This window comes from Gracilinanus agilis, chromosome 2, assembly GCF_016433145.1.
Source record: "Gracilinanus agilis isolate LMUSP501 chromosome 2, AgileGrace, whole genome shotgun sequence".
Classification (NCBI taxonomy): Eukaryota; Metazoa; Chordata; class Mammalia; order Didelphimorphia; family Didelphidae; genus Gracilinanus; species Gracilinanus agilis.
The window spans coordinates 310,263,117-310,282,885 of record NC_058131.1 but is presented as its reverse complement, the minus strand read 5'-3'; the positions used below and the strand labels follow the sequence as shown (position 1 = coordinate 310,282,885).

The following is a 19,769-nucleotide window of genomic DNA, read 5'->3' as shown; positions in this document are numbered from 1 at the left end:
CATATATTTCTTTTAGCTACCCTGATAATAACAATTTTTAAGAGTTACCAATATCATCTTTTTTTAATAGGGATGCAAATCATTTGAACTTTGGGTTTCTTAAAAAGAAATTTTGGGGGCTGTTTTTTCCCCATCTCTTAATTAATTTTTTCATGATTCTCTTGAGTTCTATGTTTGGACATCAGATTTTCTGTTTAAGTCTGGTTTTTTTCTTTATGAATGCTTGGAAGTCTTTAATTTTATTAAATGACCATACTTTCCCCTACAAGAATATAGTAAGTTTTGCTGGGTAATTGATTCTTGGTTGTAGATCCAGTTCCCTTGCTTTCTGGAATATTATATTTCATGCCTTCTGGTCCTTCAGTGTAGATGCAGCCAGATCCTGTGTTATCCTGACTGTAGATCCCTGATATCTGAATGACTTCTTCTTAGCAGCTTTTAATATTTTTTCCTTGGTCTGGTAGTTCTTGAATTTGGCTATAATATTCCTGGGAGTTGTCAGTTGTGGATTAAATGTAGCAGGTGATCTGTGAATTCTTTCAATCTCCACTTTTCCCTCTTGTTTGAGGATGTTGGGGCAGTTTTCTTGTATAATTTACTGTAGGATGATGTCCAGACTTTTTCTTTTGTCATGATTTTTTGGTAGTCTAATAATTCTTAAATTGCCTCTCAACAATCTGTTTTCCAGATCTTAAGTTTTGGCAATGAGATGTTTTATATTTTCCTCAAATTTTTTTGTTCCTTTGATTTTAAAGACTGAATTTCATCCCTGGCTTTTTGGTTATCCTTCTCCTTCTGATCTGATTTTCTTTGTAGTTCAAGGTCATCTTTCACCTTCTTTGCCTTGTTTTCAAGCTGTTCAATTTTGGCTTTCAAGATACTATTTTTTTCTTTTAGTTCATGTAATTCCTTTTTCCAATTGTCTCCAGCCTCTCTTGATTGTTTTTTGAGTTCTTGAATTAACTGAATTTTGAGTTCTTGAGTTAATTGAATTTTGAGTTCGTCTAAAGCCTGTTTCCAATTTGCTGGAGTTTCTATGTTTTTTCTTGGTGTTCCCTAGTCCTGCTTTGATCCATTTGCTTTTTGTTCATTTCCTGGATAGAAGCTGTCAATTGTAATTTCTTTTTTCCTTTTCTGTTGTTTACTCATGTTTTATCCTTCTTTCCCCCCTGTAATTGACTATAATCTTGGTCCTCTGATTATTCACTAGATATGTGGGTTTGGGCTATTCAGTCTTGGAAGGGCTTCTTCTCTGCTCTGTTGACTCACTAGATTAGTGGGCCTTGATCTTAATGATTTTAATGGCTTACATTTGAATGAGAATAGAAAACTTGGAATGTCCAAAATATCTCTTTGACTTTCTCTTCAATTTTTTTTTTTTTTAGAATACGGAAATCAAAGGTCTTCCATTCAAGGCGTCTCCACCACCATGGCTGGTAAGTGGGGAAAGAAAAATCTTTAATATTCATATTTGTATTGCCTGAGCTTGACATCTACTGTCATTGAGTTGTAGAGTTAATAAACTTTACTATTAGTTTCAAAATAAAATGAATTTTCTTGCTAGCATTGTCATTGTTGAAAAGTATTTAGATATAAATCAAGTATTTACTTCCTTTAATTTTCTTTCCTCTCAGTTGGATAGAAAGTATTTGTCACCATTACTGTTAGCCTATGAAGACAGAATGAAAGAAAAGGATGATCTAAATGTCAAATTTGAGGTATGTTGACACATTTTAAAAGATAATTGATTTTGAAATAAAGAAGCTTGTCTTTGTCTTTGCATTTGGAGCCCCTGATTTTCTTTTCCTGTCTTTTCTGCTAAGCAAGGAAGACTGGGTTGACTTCTAGCAAGTTAGGAAAGGCAGCTACCAACATGGTGCAATTTCAGTAACCTCATTTGTCTTCTGATGCCTGAAATGCTACCATTCATTCTCTTAATTTTTAACCCCATTATAAATGCACAGATGTCCAAAGGAAGTACCAAATTAAGCCTTATGAGTCATTGATAATTTAGAATGAATGTATTAATAAATAATTTTCTGTGAACAGAATTTTCAGTGAAAGAGTAACCATAGAATGTGGGGGCACTTTTTGTATGAGTGGGATAAAGAGAGGGTGTTTTTCACTAGATGAGAAAATGATTTAGAAAGAAGGGATAGAGAATATTTGAGACAAATTTTGCCTACTTCACATTTTTGGCATGTCTGGTCCTGAGGAAAGGAATGTATTGAAGTATATGATAGTTCCTTTAGATCTTAGGTTTTAGTAGATTTCTGCCATTCTCCATGAGAATGAGAATCACATTATTATAATGAAGGACCATAATATGACAGCTGTGGGTGGGGCTTCTAAATCTTTTTAAATATGTATTAAGCTCCTAATACTTTTTACTTAAGGTGACTAAATTGATTTCTACTTTTAAAAGGATTCAGTGTGAAATAAGTGTTTCATGGGACCTTGAGAGCTTATTTTGTCTGGTTTGAAATTGGGCCTTACCTCATACCATCCTTTTAAAAATAATGGAATTTGACCATGGCATACTTCATACTAAGTTTTCTCTGAAGATTTGAAAGGCAGAAGTGTCTTAATTTCCTTATTTTTGTTAAATGAGAGTCTTTCTTTGTTCTACTTATTTTAAACTAATTCAGAAAAAGATATTAGAGACAAATGGAGGAAATTGTAAACCTAACTCATAACTTTAAATGTAAATAGATTAAACAGTCTAATAAAACAAAAGAGAATGACAGATTAGAAAATAAAATAAAACAAAAAACACTAAAAAGCAAAACAATTTCACTATTAAACTTATATACTCTTGCTTTAGCATCTAAATTCATCAAAGAAAAATGAATCAGGTTACAAGAAAGCCTTGACATTAATTTAATAGTAATAGGAGAGTTTAGTGTGCCTTTCTCAGTGTTAGACAAAAGCTAACAGGAAGATCAACAAAAGGAAAATGTAGAATTGAACAAATTACTGAAAAAAAAGCTAAAAGATTTATGATGTCTAAAGGAGACTGCTAAAGAATATGTATATTTTTCAACACGACTTTTACAAAAATTGACTGTGTATTAAGGCACAAAGATACTGTAACCACATTTTAAATGGCAGAAATAGTAAACACATCCCTTACTTAGGATAATGCAATAAAAAGAAGTATTGTGAAAATGAGTATCATCATTACCTTGATTTGCAATAATAAAGAGTAAACCTAAACCCAGCTGGAAGTGCAGAGCCAGTGACCATGAAACTAGTTTAGATCAGGGTTAACAGTTAACTATGGACTTTTGGAAACATCCTGCTTAAGTGGGCTCTTTGCATCATCCAGTTTTATTGTTGACTGTCCTCAATGTACCAAAAAGTATCTAGGAGTCAGTACTCCAGTTCCAAGAACTCTCCACTGCCCCTTGTCAAAAGCTTTTTGTCCCCTGTTCTTGGAACTTTCCACCCATAACATGTCTTGTTTCTACTCCTGTTCAACCTACTTTCTGCCTCCCTTTGTTAGAAAACTATATAAATCACTCCCTGCTTTTCCCTTTGTTGAGCCATTCCAGCACTAGATTGACTATTGCACATGTGTATATCTGTATGACTCTAGACTTTTATAGGCATGGTATTTCTTCCCTTGGAGAAAGAGAGACTTTAGTCCAATAGGGCTTGTACTTTACAGTGTTCTATGGGTAATCTTCCTCTTGAGGACAGAAGGACTCGGTCCCATAGGAGCTGACATAATGTCTCCCTCTGGTTTGCTTCCTTTCTGGGAAAAGGAGACCTGGATCCTGTAGGATTCCTGCCTCAGTTTACTGTATAATTTCAGAGACTACAAATTGAAGATTTAAAAAGGAGTCTTAAAGTTGAACTCCTAAAACAGTGAACCCAAAACATCATAAAAACAATGAAAAATTGCATGAAAACAGATGGTAATGATGAAATAATTAAAAAATTTGGAGATGTATTTAAGCCAGCCTTTAGGAGAAAAATTATATCTCTCAAAACATACATTTTACTAAAAATAGAAAAGGAGATGATGAAAGAACTAAATATACGAAAAAATAAGCCAATAAATAAACCTAAAGCAGGCACATAATAGGTGATATTGAAAATCATAGAAATAGATATTTTAATAAGTTCAAGTGAGAGATGATGGGTATTGATGTGTGGAAAGGGATAGATTTGAGAAATGTTATATGAATAGAAATGAAATCAAGTATATGGAATGATAAAATATGTGGAATGAGATAAAGAAAGGAACCTAAGATAAATACTAAGATGTGGTTCTTCCTCCTCCCAGTAAAAACAAAAAGTATTTGGTGAGGGGAAAAGATCACTCTGGGGCTGCTACTTTAGAAGGCAGTGCTTGTTGCCTTGCTGCTATGGCAGGGTGAGGGAACAGGGCAGACTTTAGGGATGCTATATACCCTGAAGCACATAGGTGATACAGTACTGGGCCTAGAATCAGGACGCCCACAGTTCAAATCTGGCCATAGACACGTAATAGCTGTGTGACCTTGGAAAGGTCACTTAATTTGTTTGCTTTAGTTTCCTCAAGTATAAAATAGAAATCATAATAGCACATAAAATAGGAAACATAGTAACAACCAAGGTTGTTGAATGGTTAAATGAGATAATATTTATAAAGTGCTTAGCACAGTACGTCTTAAAGTATATGCTATATAAATGTTGGCTATGTTGTTGCTGCTTCTGTGGGTTAAGGAGCAATGAGAATATTTCCAGCCACAACTGCTGCTTGTTATCTTGTTCAAAGTAGGTTGTAGCCCCCTTGAGGGGTCTATCCCCTTTGTAGGCCCAAAAGTCTAAGGAGAGGTAGGATGGGAGTGCTTAAAAGCATGCTGTAGCTAATTGTTTTGGAGCTTAGCCTACAGTTAGCTATACAATTTGGAGGTAAGTGCAGGATGCATTCCATCTTTCCATACTCCACTGGTGAATTATTTACTCTTAGATTTCAAGCTGTGGCCCATACTTCAGAGGTCACTGGCTTAAATTAGTTCCCCAGTATAAAAATTTTCTCCTTCCTCTGGAAGAAAGTAACAAGAATTTCTGACTTCCTCTTTTTTGTTTTCTAGTGTAGAATTGGGAAGAAAAGGGACTTCTTGGAGTATCAGTTTAAAAAACTAAATAAATATACTGTATAGTCTCAATACCTTTGCGTTGTGTACCATGAGAAGGTGTTAGGGAGGGGAGACACTATTTTAAGGATCTTGTAATAACTAAAACCCCTTGGTGCTATTGAACTGAAGTAGATTTCTTTATCATGAATTCCTACTATGACAGGTTCCATGAATGTCAATCATTATAGCTAAAATTTAATTAATTTTACTTAGGGTAAAAGGTAAATGTAATAAATAAATGATACTTTTCAATTTTGTAGTAAAATTATGTTAATATTATTTCAGGAAGAAATGAAAATATTCAAATTACGAACAGAAGAGGTAATAAAAGAGAATGAAACACTTCACCGAGAGCTAAACAAAAATAGTCCTATTACCAGTAAGGAATGGCAAGTACTATTATTATTTTTTTGCTATCTTGGTAACTTAAATTTTTTTAAATGAATTTTTATTAATATTTTCTCTTTCTTCCATTACTATAACATTTCTCTATGAGATCTATCCTTTATGGAAAGTAGTATTTATTTTGGGAGGGAAAAAAAAGTATCTGAGGCCAATTTGAATCCAGAACCTTCCATTTCTAGGTGTGGCTCTCTATTCCTGAGGCACTTAGCTGTCTGCATATCACTTCTTGTAACCTAGTGATATATTCCATTTTATTAATGTACTATAATTTTTCTCCTGTTAAACCATATTGATGGGCATCTACTTTAATTCCAATTTTTTGATATCACAAAAAGTGTTTTTATAAATATTTTAGAGAATCTGGTGACTTTTTTCTTATCTAGGGCCTCTCTGCTATGGGCATTTTAATCATGTGATTTGCATAGTTCCAAATTGCTTTTCAAAATAGTTTTACCATTTTACAGCTCCATTAGTAATGTATTATTAGTGTACCTATACTTCTACAACTCTCCAATATTGATTTTTGCCATTTTAGTCATGGTTACCAATTTGCCGGAGTAAAACCTAAGGGTTGTTTACATTTGCATTTCTCATTAGTTATTTGTTTTCCACTTTTATCAAATGTTGGCTTATTGAGGTTTTTTTTTAATCTCTCTTGTCTAGTTTGTTCCATATATATCTCTTTTCTTTAACCAATACCAGATGTTTTTGATGACTGCTACTTTATAATATAGTTTGATGTTTGTACTATATGGTTATCCTTTCTAGTTTTTAGCTTAAAAAAGTATTGTACTTAGTCAGACTTTTTCTGCATCTATCAAAATGATCATGTGGTTTTTCAACATTTTAGTTTTAAATATGATCATGTTGATTATTTTCTAATGTTGAACTGCCCTTGCTTCCCTAGTATAAATCCTACTTCATCATAACAAATGATTTCTTTGATAAATATATCCATTCGATATCTGTTACGTTATGTTTATAATTTTGTGTCAGTATTAATGATTTTGGCCTATAATTTTTCATGTGTTTTACCTTACCTTGGTTTAGTATTAGAACTGTATATCCATCTCAGAAAAAGATTCTGTTAGGGTTCTTTCTCAATTTTGAGAATAATTTGTGAAGGACAAATATTAACTATTTTTTACAAATTTGATAGAATTCTTCTGTGAATCCATCAGGACAAGATATATATATATATGTGTGTGTGTGTGTGTGTGTGTGTGTGTGTGTGCACAGGCACACACACATATACACACACAATTTCCTTCATACTTCTTTTAAAGCTAGATCTTTTTTATTTAATTAATTTAGAATATTTTCACAGGGTTACATGATCCATGTTCTTTCCCTACCCTCCTCCTATCCCCTCTCATAGCCAATGAGCAATTCCACTGGGTTTTACATGTGCCATTGTAGATCTATTTTTCTGAAATTGTGTTATTTAGGATCTGTCTCAGGTCTTTTATATTTTTGAAGGTATTTATGTCTTTTGTGTTCTCAGTTTTGTTAGTATATAACCATGCATCACATGTTCAAATTCTTTTAATTTCCTCTGGTTTTGCTATGATTTCACCTGGTTTATTTGCTATTTGATTGATTTGATTTTCTGCTACCTTCTTTTTAATCAGATTACCTAATGGTCTATAAATTGTATTAGACTTTTCTAAGAACCATTTCATAGTTTTATTTAACATTTCTGGGTTTCTGTTTTTGTTTTTATTCCTTTCCAATTTATCTATCTCCCTTCTAATTTTTTTAAATTTAGAATATTTTTCCATGATTACATGATTCATGATCTCCCTCCGCCCAACCCCCTCTCCTGAAGCTGACAAGCAGTTCCAATGGGATATACATGTATCATTGTTCAAAACCTATTTCCATGTTATTCATGTATGCAATAGAGTGATCTTTTAACATCAAAACCATAATCATATCCCTATCAAACTATGTGATCGATCATATGTTTTTCTTCTGTGTTTCTACTCTCAAAGTTCTTTCTCTGGATGTGGATAGCATTCTTGCTCATAAGTTCCTTTGGATTGTCCTGGATCATTGCATTGCAGATAGTAGAAAAGTCTATTACATTCAATTGTGCCATAGTGCACTGTCTCTGTGCACAATGTTCTGCTGGTTCTGCTCCTTTTGCTCTGTATTAATTCCTGGAGGTGTTTCCAGTTCACGTGGAATTCCTCCAGTTCATTATTCTTTTCAGCACAATAGTATTCCATCACCACCAGATACCATAATTTATTCATCTATTTCCCAATAGATGGACACCCTCTCATTTTCCAATTTTTTCCCCTCTAATTTTTATTATCTCCTTTTTTGTGGTTGATTTAGGTTTGTTTATTTTTTTGGCTTTCTAATTTTTAAAATGCATGTTGATCCTTTGTGACCTTGGGCAAGTCACTTAATCCCAGCTGCCTAGCCCTTACTGTTCTTCTGTCTTAGAAAGAAGACAGAAAGTAAAGGTTAAAAAAAATTAAATTATAATGCACATCGAGAATGTTAATGTTTCTTTTTCTGTTTTGTTCATATAGGTTTGTAAGGATATTGTTTTCTGGAGAACTGCTTTTTCTGCATCCCAGAAATTTTAGTATATTGTTTCATTATTATCATGTAGTTATTAATTTTTAAATTAATTATTCTTTGACCCACTCATTATTTAGGATTTCATCATTAAATCTCCATTTGAGACGGTATCTTTTGTTTGTGCTCATAACTTAATTTTTTTGTTGTTTTCTATATTTATAAAAATATATTAAGTTTGTCTACCTTTTAACATTTGTGTGCAATAGCTCTATGTCTTAGTACCTGGTCATTTTTTTAAAGTTCTAGGTTGATAAATATCTATAGTCTTTTGTTGTTCCATTTAGAAAATTTCATAAATATTTACCTCTAACTTCTCCAGCAATTTGTTCAGTCTTATATTTTTCCCTTTTTTTTTTAATGTTTCTGTTAGACTTATCTAAAACCAGGAGAAGGGATATTGAAGTTGCCTATCGCTGTTTTGTTACTATGTCTTGAAGCTCAGATCATATTTCCCTTATAATTTTAATTTGCTGTATAGCTCATTGATCTCTATTAGACTTCTCTTGTGTAGCAATACAACTGGTGTTGATTCTGTTCCAGTAGAGATTTACAAGGTAGGAGATCCACTGCTTATAAAAAGCTGACTGAAATCTTCTGGGTTTCAGTCAAGAGGAAGTTATCCCCCAGTAGGAAAAAGATGCCTCCATTGTCCATCTCTATAAAGGAAAAGGAAATAAGTTGGCTTTTGACCATTATGGGGGAGGGTAGTGGTCTTGTTGTCTCTTTCTTAGTCATTGCTTGTAAGATTCTTGCCATAGTCTTCCTTAATAGGATGGTCTTTCACTTAGAAGATGGTCACCTACCCATAAACCAGTGTGACTTCAGAATGGGCCAAGGAACAGTTGATATGGTATAAGCTGCCCTACAGCTCTAGGAGAAATGTTAGGAACAGAACAGGGGTCTGTATACAGTGTTCATCAGATCTGACTAAGGCCTTTAATACTATTAGTTGTGATAGCTTATGGAAGATGATGGCAAAATTTGGTGTCTGGAGAAGTTCATCAGTATTGTATGCCAATTTCATGATGGAATACTTATTCTGGTTAAGTTCTAGATGATAGATGATGCTTTCAAACTTTCCCAGTCACCCATGGAGGAAAGCAGGGCAGTGTGCTTTCTCCCATGCTTTTTAGCATGATGTTTTCAGTGATGTCGTCAGATGCCTTCAGTGAGGATAAATATGGCATCAAGATTGTAATGCAAGGATGCAACAGAGGCTTTTGCTCTTGCAAGGTGTCAACTGTAAACAACCCTGGCAAGTTAAGTCTTGGAATCTTCAGAGAAAGTCAGTTGGAACCTGAGACTTGAAGAGAGTGGAAGGTCCAACTGAGGCTCTGCTTTTGGCTCTTGGCTTTGCTTTGGCCTGTGCTTTTTGTCTCTGGCAATTTGAACCTAGCTGATTTCTCTGGAACCTTCCCTGACCTTCTGCATATTATACCACTATTATCTTACCTAATTTTCCCTTTGGGCTCTGGGAGGAAGGGTGGTTGTTGTTTTGGTGATTAGACTTTGTGGGTTTAGTTTTCTGTAGACAAGTAGGACATCTTTAAATCAACCTATGCCTTATTTTATTGAACTAGTATATACTTTACTTTAAGGCAGCCAAATCCTTGGACTGGGAGAGCTCAGTCTAACCCTCTCCTGACCCTTCCTCCAGCTTCAGTTTCTCCATAGAGGCTAATACAAAACCCTAAACCGCTCTCTCCTTTCTGATCAACTCTAATATCAATAAAACCCCCTTTGTTACCTACTAAAACCCTCTGGTGAATCATTGTGTCGAAAATTTAAGCAAGGGTTGAAGAGGGAGGAATTTATTTTCTCTTTATTTCTTGAGGGAACTGCGGGCATCCATCTTGGCAGGAAGTCCTTACCCGAGACTTCCTCCTGCCATCAGTTTGACTGGCAGGGAGGAGCCCTTCCACTCTTCCCTCAAGGGACTTGAGAAACTAACAAGGGAAAGCCCTCAAGGCAGATTTAAACACTTCTGACTGGCCCAACTCCTTTGTGTCCATAGAGATACCTTTCCTGCCTTGAAGGGTTCAGCCTACTCTCCAGTTTCCTCTGTCTCTAGCCTCCTGTGACTAGCCTGTTTTAAGCTGCCTCTCCTGAATGCCCCACCTATTCCCTCACCATCCAATATATCACCTCATTCACCTTTTATCCTCTCCCTTTAACCAAAGACTAAAGATTACCTCACTTCTAGATAACAAGATAAACCATTTAACTTGACAAATCTAAAAGTCTAAACCCAAGAAGCTTTTGGGAGAAAAACTCATCATTTGACAGAAATAGCTAGGAAAACTGGAAAACACGGCAGAAACTAGGCACAGATCAACATCTTACCCCATATGCTAAGATAAAATCAAAATGGATATATGTTGAAAGCTATCCAACAGCTCTAGGAATCTGATAAGGATGGTTTAGGTGAGAAGTGGGAGACTGGCTGTCTGTCAGCTCATCGTTGCTGCAATGGCAATACCTTGCATATAAGCAGGTATGTAAAATCCTCACAAGCTTTCACATAATCACTAATAGTCCCAGATTTTTTAACATTGTGAAGTATGGCCTGACAAGCCTTATTTGCATTTTATATGCTAAATGTTTTATCACTATATTTAGGCATAATCATGTGTAATGGCTCTACTGACTTGTTGAATTAGCCTGTCCAGAAAATCTGTATACCTTTCCTCTGGACCTTGCTTACTGTCTGCTAATCCAGCTGCTAGTCCCTTGGATACAGGGATTTTTCTCCATGCCTCTAAGGCACACGAGGTGCACTGAAATAAAGCTTGTCTAGGTAAATTAACCTGGTCAGCATGTAATTTCCATTCATCTTCTCCTAGTAACATTTCTTTGGTAACTCTGATACCCTGTTTCTTATTAATGGCAGCCTTCTGTTTTGCTAATTCATCAAATTCTGCTTTCCAAGAAAGGTAGTCCCCTCCGGAAAGGGAACATTTTGCAGTTTGAACCCAATCATAGGGGGTCATCCCACCAAAGCTAAAGTATATGGAGAAGTAGGACCATATGAAATACAAGCTGTCTTAATTTCTTTTAACACTTTGTAGGGAAGTGGCTCCCATGTGGGAGCTACTTCCTCTTCATCATCCAATTCATCTGCTCTAAAAATAACTGGGAAACAGAATGGCATATCTCTGTCCTTCTGGGCATTTTGTTCTGCCCCTTTAAAACCTATGTTCTGGGACTGTGGCTCTGTGTTCTGAGCTGGAGCTCAGAGTGGCAGAGGCTCCTCTCCTTTGATCTTTCTTTCCTCTTTTGAAGAGAGGTTTTTAGGTGGGGGAGAGTCCACTGCTAGTGGCTTTTTCATTTGAATTTTAAAACCCCTGTTTAACTTATATTGAGCCTTTTCCTCCTCCTCCGATTCTAACATCAAAACCTTAAAGATTTTATTCTCAGAATTCTGTCCAGATAACAAAGGAGTTTTTTCAGTGGTTGATGAAATTTTTACTGGCACTTGTTCTGGTCTATGCTCAGTGTAATAATTTTTCAAATCACAGCCAACTTTTTGCCAAAATTCTAAGGGAATCTATGGGCTACACATTTGAATAAAATCAAGAAACTTAGTGAGCTGTTCTTTACTTATTTTTACTCCCCATTTCCTGAGGGTGTACTTAGTTATATCAATGAAAAGATTCCTTTCTTTTGATTCACTGTGCCCCATCCTATTAATCTATTCTTCACTTCTAGCATCCTCTCTTATGGGGGGAGTTCTGAAAATCCTTGGACTATCCTCTCTGATAAAGAGAACTCCAAAAACTCTGGATTTCTTGCCCTTCTTCAGGCAGAAACTAAACTGTCATCATTTGGCAGTATGTTAGAGGGGGGGTGGAGGTAGTCATCAAATCTTTACCTGTCTTGAGCATTCAAAGTCCCTGTTCGGGCGCCATTTATAGAGAGCCAGCTCTATATACCAGGGGTTTTTTGAGTGGCCTAAGGTGGCATTGGATGTTAAAGGGTGAAAGAGACTGGGAACAATGGCCAGTGGTTAGCTCAAAGTTACTCCAATTTGCCATGTTTAATATATACTTAATTCACACAAAGAACATAAAGAATCTTTGCAATTGCGCAGAAATTACAAATTAGGTCATGTCAAAGTACAAAGGAGCCTCAGTGCTTCAAGGTAAAGATAGACCTAGAATAGAACAAGGTCCAAGGCTGAATTTTAGCCACCTTATTATCGTAAAGCTAATTCTAGGAATAGTTAAAGATATACTCAATGAATCGAGTCTTGTACTTTATCGGGAGGACCACACCTGCTTGGATGAAGTCTTGTCTAACTTTGTCTAATTTTGACCTTGACTGTCTAGAAATAGTTTCAAAGGCCATGCAGCTTAATTTTCTGCATTTCTATCTTGGAGAGAAACTGTTAACCTCTTAACTTCTGGTTGGCTAAGAACTTAAACTTATTAGAAAGAAAAATAAGAAAAGGTGTGGATGATAAAAGGAATCAGAAGAGGAGTCAAGATTTTTATCTTAGATAATCCATTCTGTCTGCATCCTGACAGGCAGTGCAGAAAAAATCATATATGCCGTTTCACTTGCTGATGATTTTGTAATGGGATCCAAATAAAATATCTATTATAGACTCTATTTCTCTTAATGACTTCCAATTATAAAATGAGCTTCAGGGAGGGTTCAAATTGGATTAACCAACCTGCTGGTACCACAACTTTTCAGGGCTTAGGGTACCAGGACCAAATACAAAGGCTGCCTCAGCCTGGATTGGTCACGTAGGGAATCCAGATAACTGGCCCTCTCCACGACCCTATTTCTCCAATTGGCCTTCCATAGATATATAATTTTGAAATAAAGAATGATAATATAAACAAATTAGGGGAACATAGAATAGTTTACCTTTCAGATCTATGGATAGGGGAAGATTTTATGACCAAATAGGACATAGAAAACATTATGAGAAGTAAAATAGATAACTTTGATTATATTAAGTTAAATTTAAAAGGATTTGCACAAACAAAATCAAAGCGACAAAGATTACAAAGAAAATAATTGGGGGAAAAGATTTTATAGCAAGCATCTCTAACAAAGGCCTCATTTCTCCAATATATAGAGAACTGTAGAAAATCTATAAGAATACAAGTCATATTTCAATTCATAAATTGTCAAAGGTTATGAACAGTTAGTTCTAAGATTAGGAAATCAAAAACATCTATAGTCATATGAAAAAATGCTCCATATCACTATTGATTAGCGAAATGCAAATTAAAACAAATCTGAGATACTGCCTCATACCTATCAGACTAGGTCAGATCAGATTTGTCAGATTATTCTGACAAAAAAAATGATAAACGTCAGAGAGGATGTGGGAAGACTGGAACACTAATATACTCTGGAGAGTAATTTGAAGCTATTACCAAAAGTTTATAAAACTGTGCATACCCCTTGACCCAGCTGACCCAGCAATACCACTATATCCCAAAGAGATCATAGAAAAGGCGAGCATGCACAAAAATATTTATAGTGTTATCCTTGTCGTGGCAAAAAAAAAAAAAAGGAAACTGAAAGGATATCCATCAATTGGGAAATGGTTGAACACACTGTGGCATGTGGTTGTAATAGAAGTTGAGAAGTGGGAAAAAAGGAATAAGGCATTACTTCGTTGGTAGAAGGAGGAGGGTTCCACTAATGAATGATCAAATAGATAAAGAGAGATGGTCAGTGAAGGGAAATAAGTGCCTTTCACTCGGTATACCTTGGAGGATATTGGTGTTTAAGAAGCCTACTTGTCTATCATCAAATGGTGTTGGAATCTCTGGAGGCAAATGGCACTTGGGGGAATTGGAGAACATGAACCAAAGAGAGGAAATTTTAAGACAGATACAGACCAAAAAGTAAACAGAAAAGGTATAGATCACTTATAGGCTGCATAATCAGAGGATTATGAGGAAGAGGCTCTGCCACTGCCTTGAAAGGTTTGCCTCATGGATCCCCCTTTTCTATTGTGCCTCCCTCACAGAACAATGCCAATTCTTGTATGTTAGTGTAAGGTTTTTTTGCTGCCTTGGTAGTTATGGAGTTGTGGGTCTCAGCAGCCTTTTGCTCAAAAAGGATTCCAGCCAAGCATTGGCTTGTCTGTTGCAGCTAGGACAAATTTCCATAGCCTGGAGCTGGGGTTTCCATGACACAGGAAAGAGGGAGATGAGAGTGGGTTTTGTAATAAGCCTGTGCCACATCCTTTGGTTTGCTAATTCCACATAGTACAGCCTCACTAATGATTACATGGAAAGTAGAAAAGGGTGCTGAATAAGCTCAAGTTCAGTGAGAGTCAGTTAATAGGCTTGGAGTTGATTTTTAAAAATTTTTTATATTCTTGCTGTCCTCGACCAATGGAGTCAGGTGAAGTTGCTTTATCTTTTTTTTACATAATTTCTGTTTTGGAGAGGTTTGAGAGGTTGTGGGCAGCAGAGAAATTTCTAGACTTCTTTATTTACCCAATGACTGACTTGTTAAATATGAAAAAAACTTTAAGGGGGGAAAAAGCCTGGAAAACATGGATTAAAGTATGTTTGTGGTGCTTTGAAATAACTTTTTAACTTATGTATTCCAACGAATATTTTTTTTGAATATTTTTAAATGTAAAAAAAATCAAAGCACAATTACTTTTTTTATTCTTTTATTTTTTGTTCTAATTTCTCTCCATACCTCTTACCCCTTTCCCCACCCAATAAGAAGGCAAGAAAAAATGCCATTACAAATGTATATAGTTATGCAAAACAAACTTATGTATTAGCCATGTTCTGGAAAGGAAGGAAGGCAATTTCATTCTATACTCTGAGTCAAGTCAGCTCTCTATCTGGAGGTAGATAACATGTTTCATCATGAAAACCTTTGTAACTATGGTCAGTTGTTATTCTTTAATAGCCGATATCTATAATATTTCTGTTAGTCTTATAATTTGTTTTCTTGGTTCTCCTCACTTCACTTTGCACCAGCTCATATAGGTTTTCTCAGATTTTTCCGAAACCATCTCCTTCATCATTTCTTTTAGTATAATAAAATTACATAACAATTATATACCACAATTTTTTCAGCCATTCCCCAGCTAATTATAACATCCCTTCAGTTTTCAATTCTGTCATAAAAAGGTCTGCTATAAATATTTTTGTACATACGGGCTTTCCAAACCCTTTTTTCTCTTTGGAATACTAGTGGTATTGCTGGGACAAAGGGTATCCATAATTTAATATCCCTTTGAACATAATTCCAAATTGTTCTCTAGAATGGTTAAACAATTTCACAACTCTGCCAGCAGTGCATTAATTTGTCTGTTTTCCCATAATCCCCTTCAGTATTAATAATTTTCTTTTTTTTGTCATTTTAGTCAGTCAGATAAGTGTAAGGTAGTCCCTCAGAGTTGTTTTAGTTTACAATTCTCTAATTATTAGAAACTTAGAACATTTTTCATATAATTATTGATAGCTTTGATTGCTTCTGAAAACAACATATTTATATTCTTCACCATTGTTGCGAGGGTTTATTTAGTAATTAGTATTAAGGTTGGACCTAGCAGGAAGGACTGGAGCATTCCAAGATGGAATGAAGGAGCAGGAAGTCGTGCTTGTGCTCTGAAAGGGACTCCATTAGTGGTTGGCACAAACTGTTGTTAGCCCCAGGAGATCCCAGAGTTAAGGACACCCTACATCCTGATTCCCTGGGATCCTGAGTGGTGGTGGCTTCTAGCAAGTGGACAAGACCTACAGAGCAGCACCAAGTGGAGGAGGAGTTTGGGATCTGGTGGACAGCACTTTACTATGTTCATTTGCTCAATATATTGTGTACCTATTACATTCCAAAAATATATATTTTTTAGTAAGTACCAAATTGTTTTGATGATTATAGCTTTGTTATATAGTTTAATGTCTGGTATGTCAGACCTTCCTTCATTTTTTTAATTGATTCCCTAGATATTATTGACCTTTTGTTACTCTAGATGAGTTTTGTCATTTTTTCCTACTTCTATAAAATAATTCCTTTGTTTAGTATGATATTGAATGAGTAAATTAATTTAGTTGGTATTGTTGTTTTTGTTATATTGGCCTAGCCTATAGTGTTTCATATGGTTCCTGTGTATGTCTTTGCAGAAGGATCCCAAAATATTTTATATTGTATGTAGTTATTTTAAATTTAGTTTCTTTTCCTATGTCTTTCTGCTGGATTTTGTTGGTAACATAGTGGTGCTTTTGTATGGATTTATTTTATAGCCTGAGACTTTTCTGATATTGTTAATTGTTAGTTAATTTTTTAGTTGTATTCATGGATGTCTCTAAGCAAATCATTTAGTATCCTGTCCTCTCCCTATGAATTATTCTTCTGGTTGCTATAATAGTGAATATCATAATAGTGTATAGAGTTCACTACAGAGAATTATACATAGCATTTCTCCACCTAGTAATACAGATAATTAGATCTTATTTATGCCCTTAAAGAGTCAAGCTTAAAAGACTATGAGTTTTCTTTCTTTTCCCTCTGTTTCTTATTTACCTTTTCATCTTTCTCTTGATATTTGTGGTTGAGTGTCAAACTTTCCATTTAGTCCTGGTCTCTTTTGTGCAAAAACTTGGAATTCTTCAATTTTGTTGAATGCCCATACTTTCCCCTGAATGTATATAGTCAGTTTCGCTGGGTAGTTGATTCGTGGCTGAAGGCCCAGCTCTCTTGCCTTTCTGAATATTGTATCCCAAGCCTTGTGGTCTTTTAGCGTTGAGGCTGCCAGATCCTGTGTGATCCTTATTGGTGCTCCTTGATATTTGAATTGTCTCTTTCTGGCTTCTTGTAAGATTTTTTCTTTAACTTGAAAGCTCTTCAATTTCGCTATTATATTTCTGGGTGTTGACTTTTCTGGGTCCAGTGTAGAAGGTGTTCTATGGATCCTTTCAATGTCTATATTGCCCTCTTGTTGTAGAACTTCAGGGCAATTTTGCTGAATAATTTCTTTAAGTATGGAGTCCAAGTTTCTATTAATTTCTGCCTTTTCTGGAAGACCAATGATTCTCAAGTTGTCTCTTCTAGACCGGTTTTCTTGGTCTGTCACTCTCTCATTGAGATATTTCATGTTTCCTTCTATTTTATCAGTCTTTTGACTTTGTTTTATTTGTTCTTGTTGTCTTGAGAGATCATTGGTTTCTAAATGTTCGATTCTAGCCTTTAAGGACTAGTTTTCGGCTTTAATGTTTTGGTTTTCGGCTTTAATGTTTTGGTTTTAGGCTCTAATGTTTTGGTTTTCGGCTTTAATGTTTTGGTTTTCGGCTATAATTTTTTGGTTTTCCTTTTCAATCTGGTCATTTTTGGTCTTCAGTTGTCTTGTCTCACTTTCCAATTGCGAAAGTCTGCCTTTTAAACTGTTATTTTCTTGCCAGATTTCTTCCATCTCCCTCAGCATTTCATTTTTAACTCTTCCATAGCTTGTGACCAGCTTTCATTTTTTGGGGGAGGTTTGGATTTTTGTTTTCCCTCCTCCGTTGTCTGGATTTTCTCTGTGTAGAAGTTGTCGAGTGTTCCAGAGTTTCTCTTGATAGTCTTTTTCTTCTGGACTTCCTTATTGCTGGCCATTGTTGGCCCCGCCCCTTTTCAGCTTTGTCTTTGCACTCAGGGTCTGCCTGGGCCTTGCAAGCTCCAGGGGGGCTCCGTTCTCCTTGTCCTCGGGGTCAGGCCTCCTGGTAGTTCCCAGTCTGCCCCTCTGCCTGAGGTTCCTTCAGCAGTCTTTGGGGCTGCTTCCACTGCCTGGCTGGGTCTGCACGGGGTCCTCACTGGAGGTCCAAGCCTGGGCTGGAGATAGTTATTCAAGCCTAGGGCACTGCCTTTGCCTGAGCAGATACTCTTAGGGCACTGCCTTCACCCCCAAGAAGGTAGTGAAAGTCTGTGGGCTGGAGATCTTTATTCGCACCTGAGGCGATGCCTTCAGTGCTTGGGAAAGGCCGTGTTTTAGGGGCCTTTGTCCCGGCCAGAGGCGGTGTGCCTTCACCCACGTGGAGGCTGGGGGAAAGTCCGTGCAAGGCCCCCAGCCACCTGGGGTCCCTCATCTTGCAGCACACAGGTACAAGCCCTGGGGCTGCCAGTGATTATCTGGTTGCCCCAGTCCTGTTTTCCCACTTGTGCGTTGGCGTTGTTGGAGGTGTGTGGTGTGGGGGGTGGGGGAGGGGCTTCTTCCTCTCGCATTTTAGTGAGAGCTGTTTCACCCCTTTATAGCGTGGAAATGCCCCAATTCTGCGTATCTTCAATGCTGCGCCCTGTTGTGGGGTTTCTTCGTTCCTCTGGACTCATTTTTATTTCCCCTTGAGGAGTCCTGTATGCTTCGGTCAGGAGAGATCAAGCAGCTGCTCCTTACACTGCCGCCATCTTAACCGGAAGTCTCTAAGCAAATCATTATAACATCTCCCAAGGGTGATAGTTTTGTTTCCCCTTTTTCTGTGTTTATTCCTTCGATTTCCTTTTCATGTCTTATTGTTATAGTTGGCATTTCTAGTACAATATTGAATAGTAAATAAATTTATGATAAGAAATTTATATTTGACAGTTTTATTTATCATTTTTCATTTTTTCTGACGAAAGGGGATATAGCATTATAAATATCAAATGTCACTACACAAAACAAAACTGATCTTCAGTTGTGCCTTTTCTGTTTTTTTGATAATTGTGTTACACTTTGTATAAAAATAAATCTACTGATATCTTAGAAATAATTAAATCTTCTTTTGTAAATCAGGACTCAGGATTGACACATACAGCAGAATTCATTAATCATATTATTTTATGTGTTATATATGATATATTTGTGTGGAGGTTCTTAAATCATCTTGTAAAAGAGCCATTGAATCTTTTCCTGCATATATATATACTACAGTTAAATAGCCCAGTAACAAAAAACAAGGGTTACCTGGTTTTTTACAGCATTAGATCATGTTCTCAAAAGAGCTGATTTTTGGAATAGACTATATGACTTCAGAATCTAGTTAACATTTACTCAGATATATCATGAAAAAACTCATACATTTTACTGTGAACCATAGTTGCTGTGATATTCTTTGATGAATTCAGAGCCTTTTGTGTTAAATGCATCCCAGTTACATTTTAATCTGGTTTGGGCCTCTTTCAGGCATTGTTTGTCTTAGACCTTTGTTATCTTTGCATTTTTTAAAAAGTGGAATTAAGATATTTTACTTGTAAATTGTTACAGGAATCAACTACAAAGTCAAGCCCAGCTTGTGTTAGAAGAAAACAATGTTTTGATGCAGCAGCTTGAGATTCAGCAAGCCAAAGCCAAAGATAATAACCAGCAACATAGTCAAGAAGGTGAAATATTTTCCAAGTATTTTCTTGTGATTAATTGTAACATTGCCAAGTCTCTTTGAATTGGGTACACAATCTCTCCTTTTCTGGACTTTGAAATTCCTATGACTGAGCTTAAAAGGTACTGCTATTAAAGGAGAATCTTATTTATTGTTTTTTGTTTTTTTCCGGAATAGTAGAACCTTTTTAATTACCTCTCTGAATTGCAAATGGTAAGAATGAATGATAAAAGAAGAATGATGCTGAAGAGTCCCAGATTCTGCTTGTCCTAACTGTAGTAGGTTTCTAGCTTATCCCATGAAAAGCTGAGGATAG

At 35.9% G+C, this 19,769-nt stretch overlaps 1 protein-coding gene across 1 annotated transcript in view; it reads left to right on the top strand.

Annotated features, from left to right (window-relative positions):
• CEP89 (centrosomal protein 89) overlaps window positions 1–19,769 on the top strand; it is a 199,523-nt gene that overhangs the window by 87,185 nt on the left and 92,569 nt on the right. The window contains exons 10-13 of the mRNA XM_044664184.1: window positions 1,386–1,436; window positions 1,635–1,718; window positions 5,415–5,518; window positions 19,342–19,457. Of these exons, the coding sequence (XP_044520119.1) occupies window positions 1,386–1,436; window positions 1,635–1,718; window positions 5,415–5,518; window positions 19,342–19,457 (355 nt within the window). The remainder of the gene's footprint in view (window positions 1–1,385; window positions 1,437–1,634; window positions 1,719–5,414; window positions 5,519–19,341; window positions 19,458–19,769) is intronic.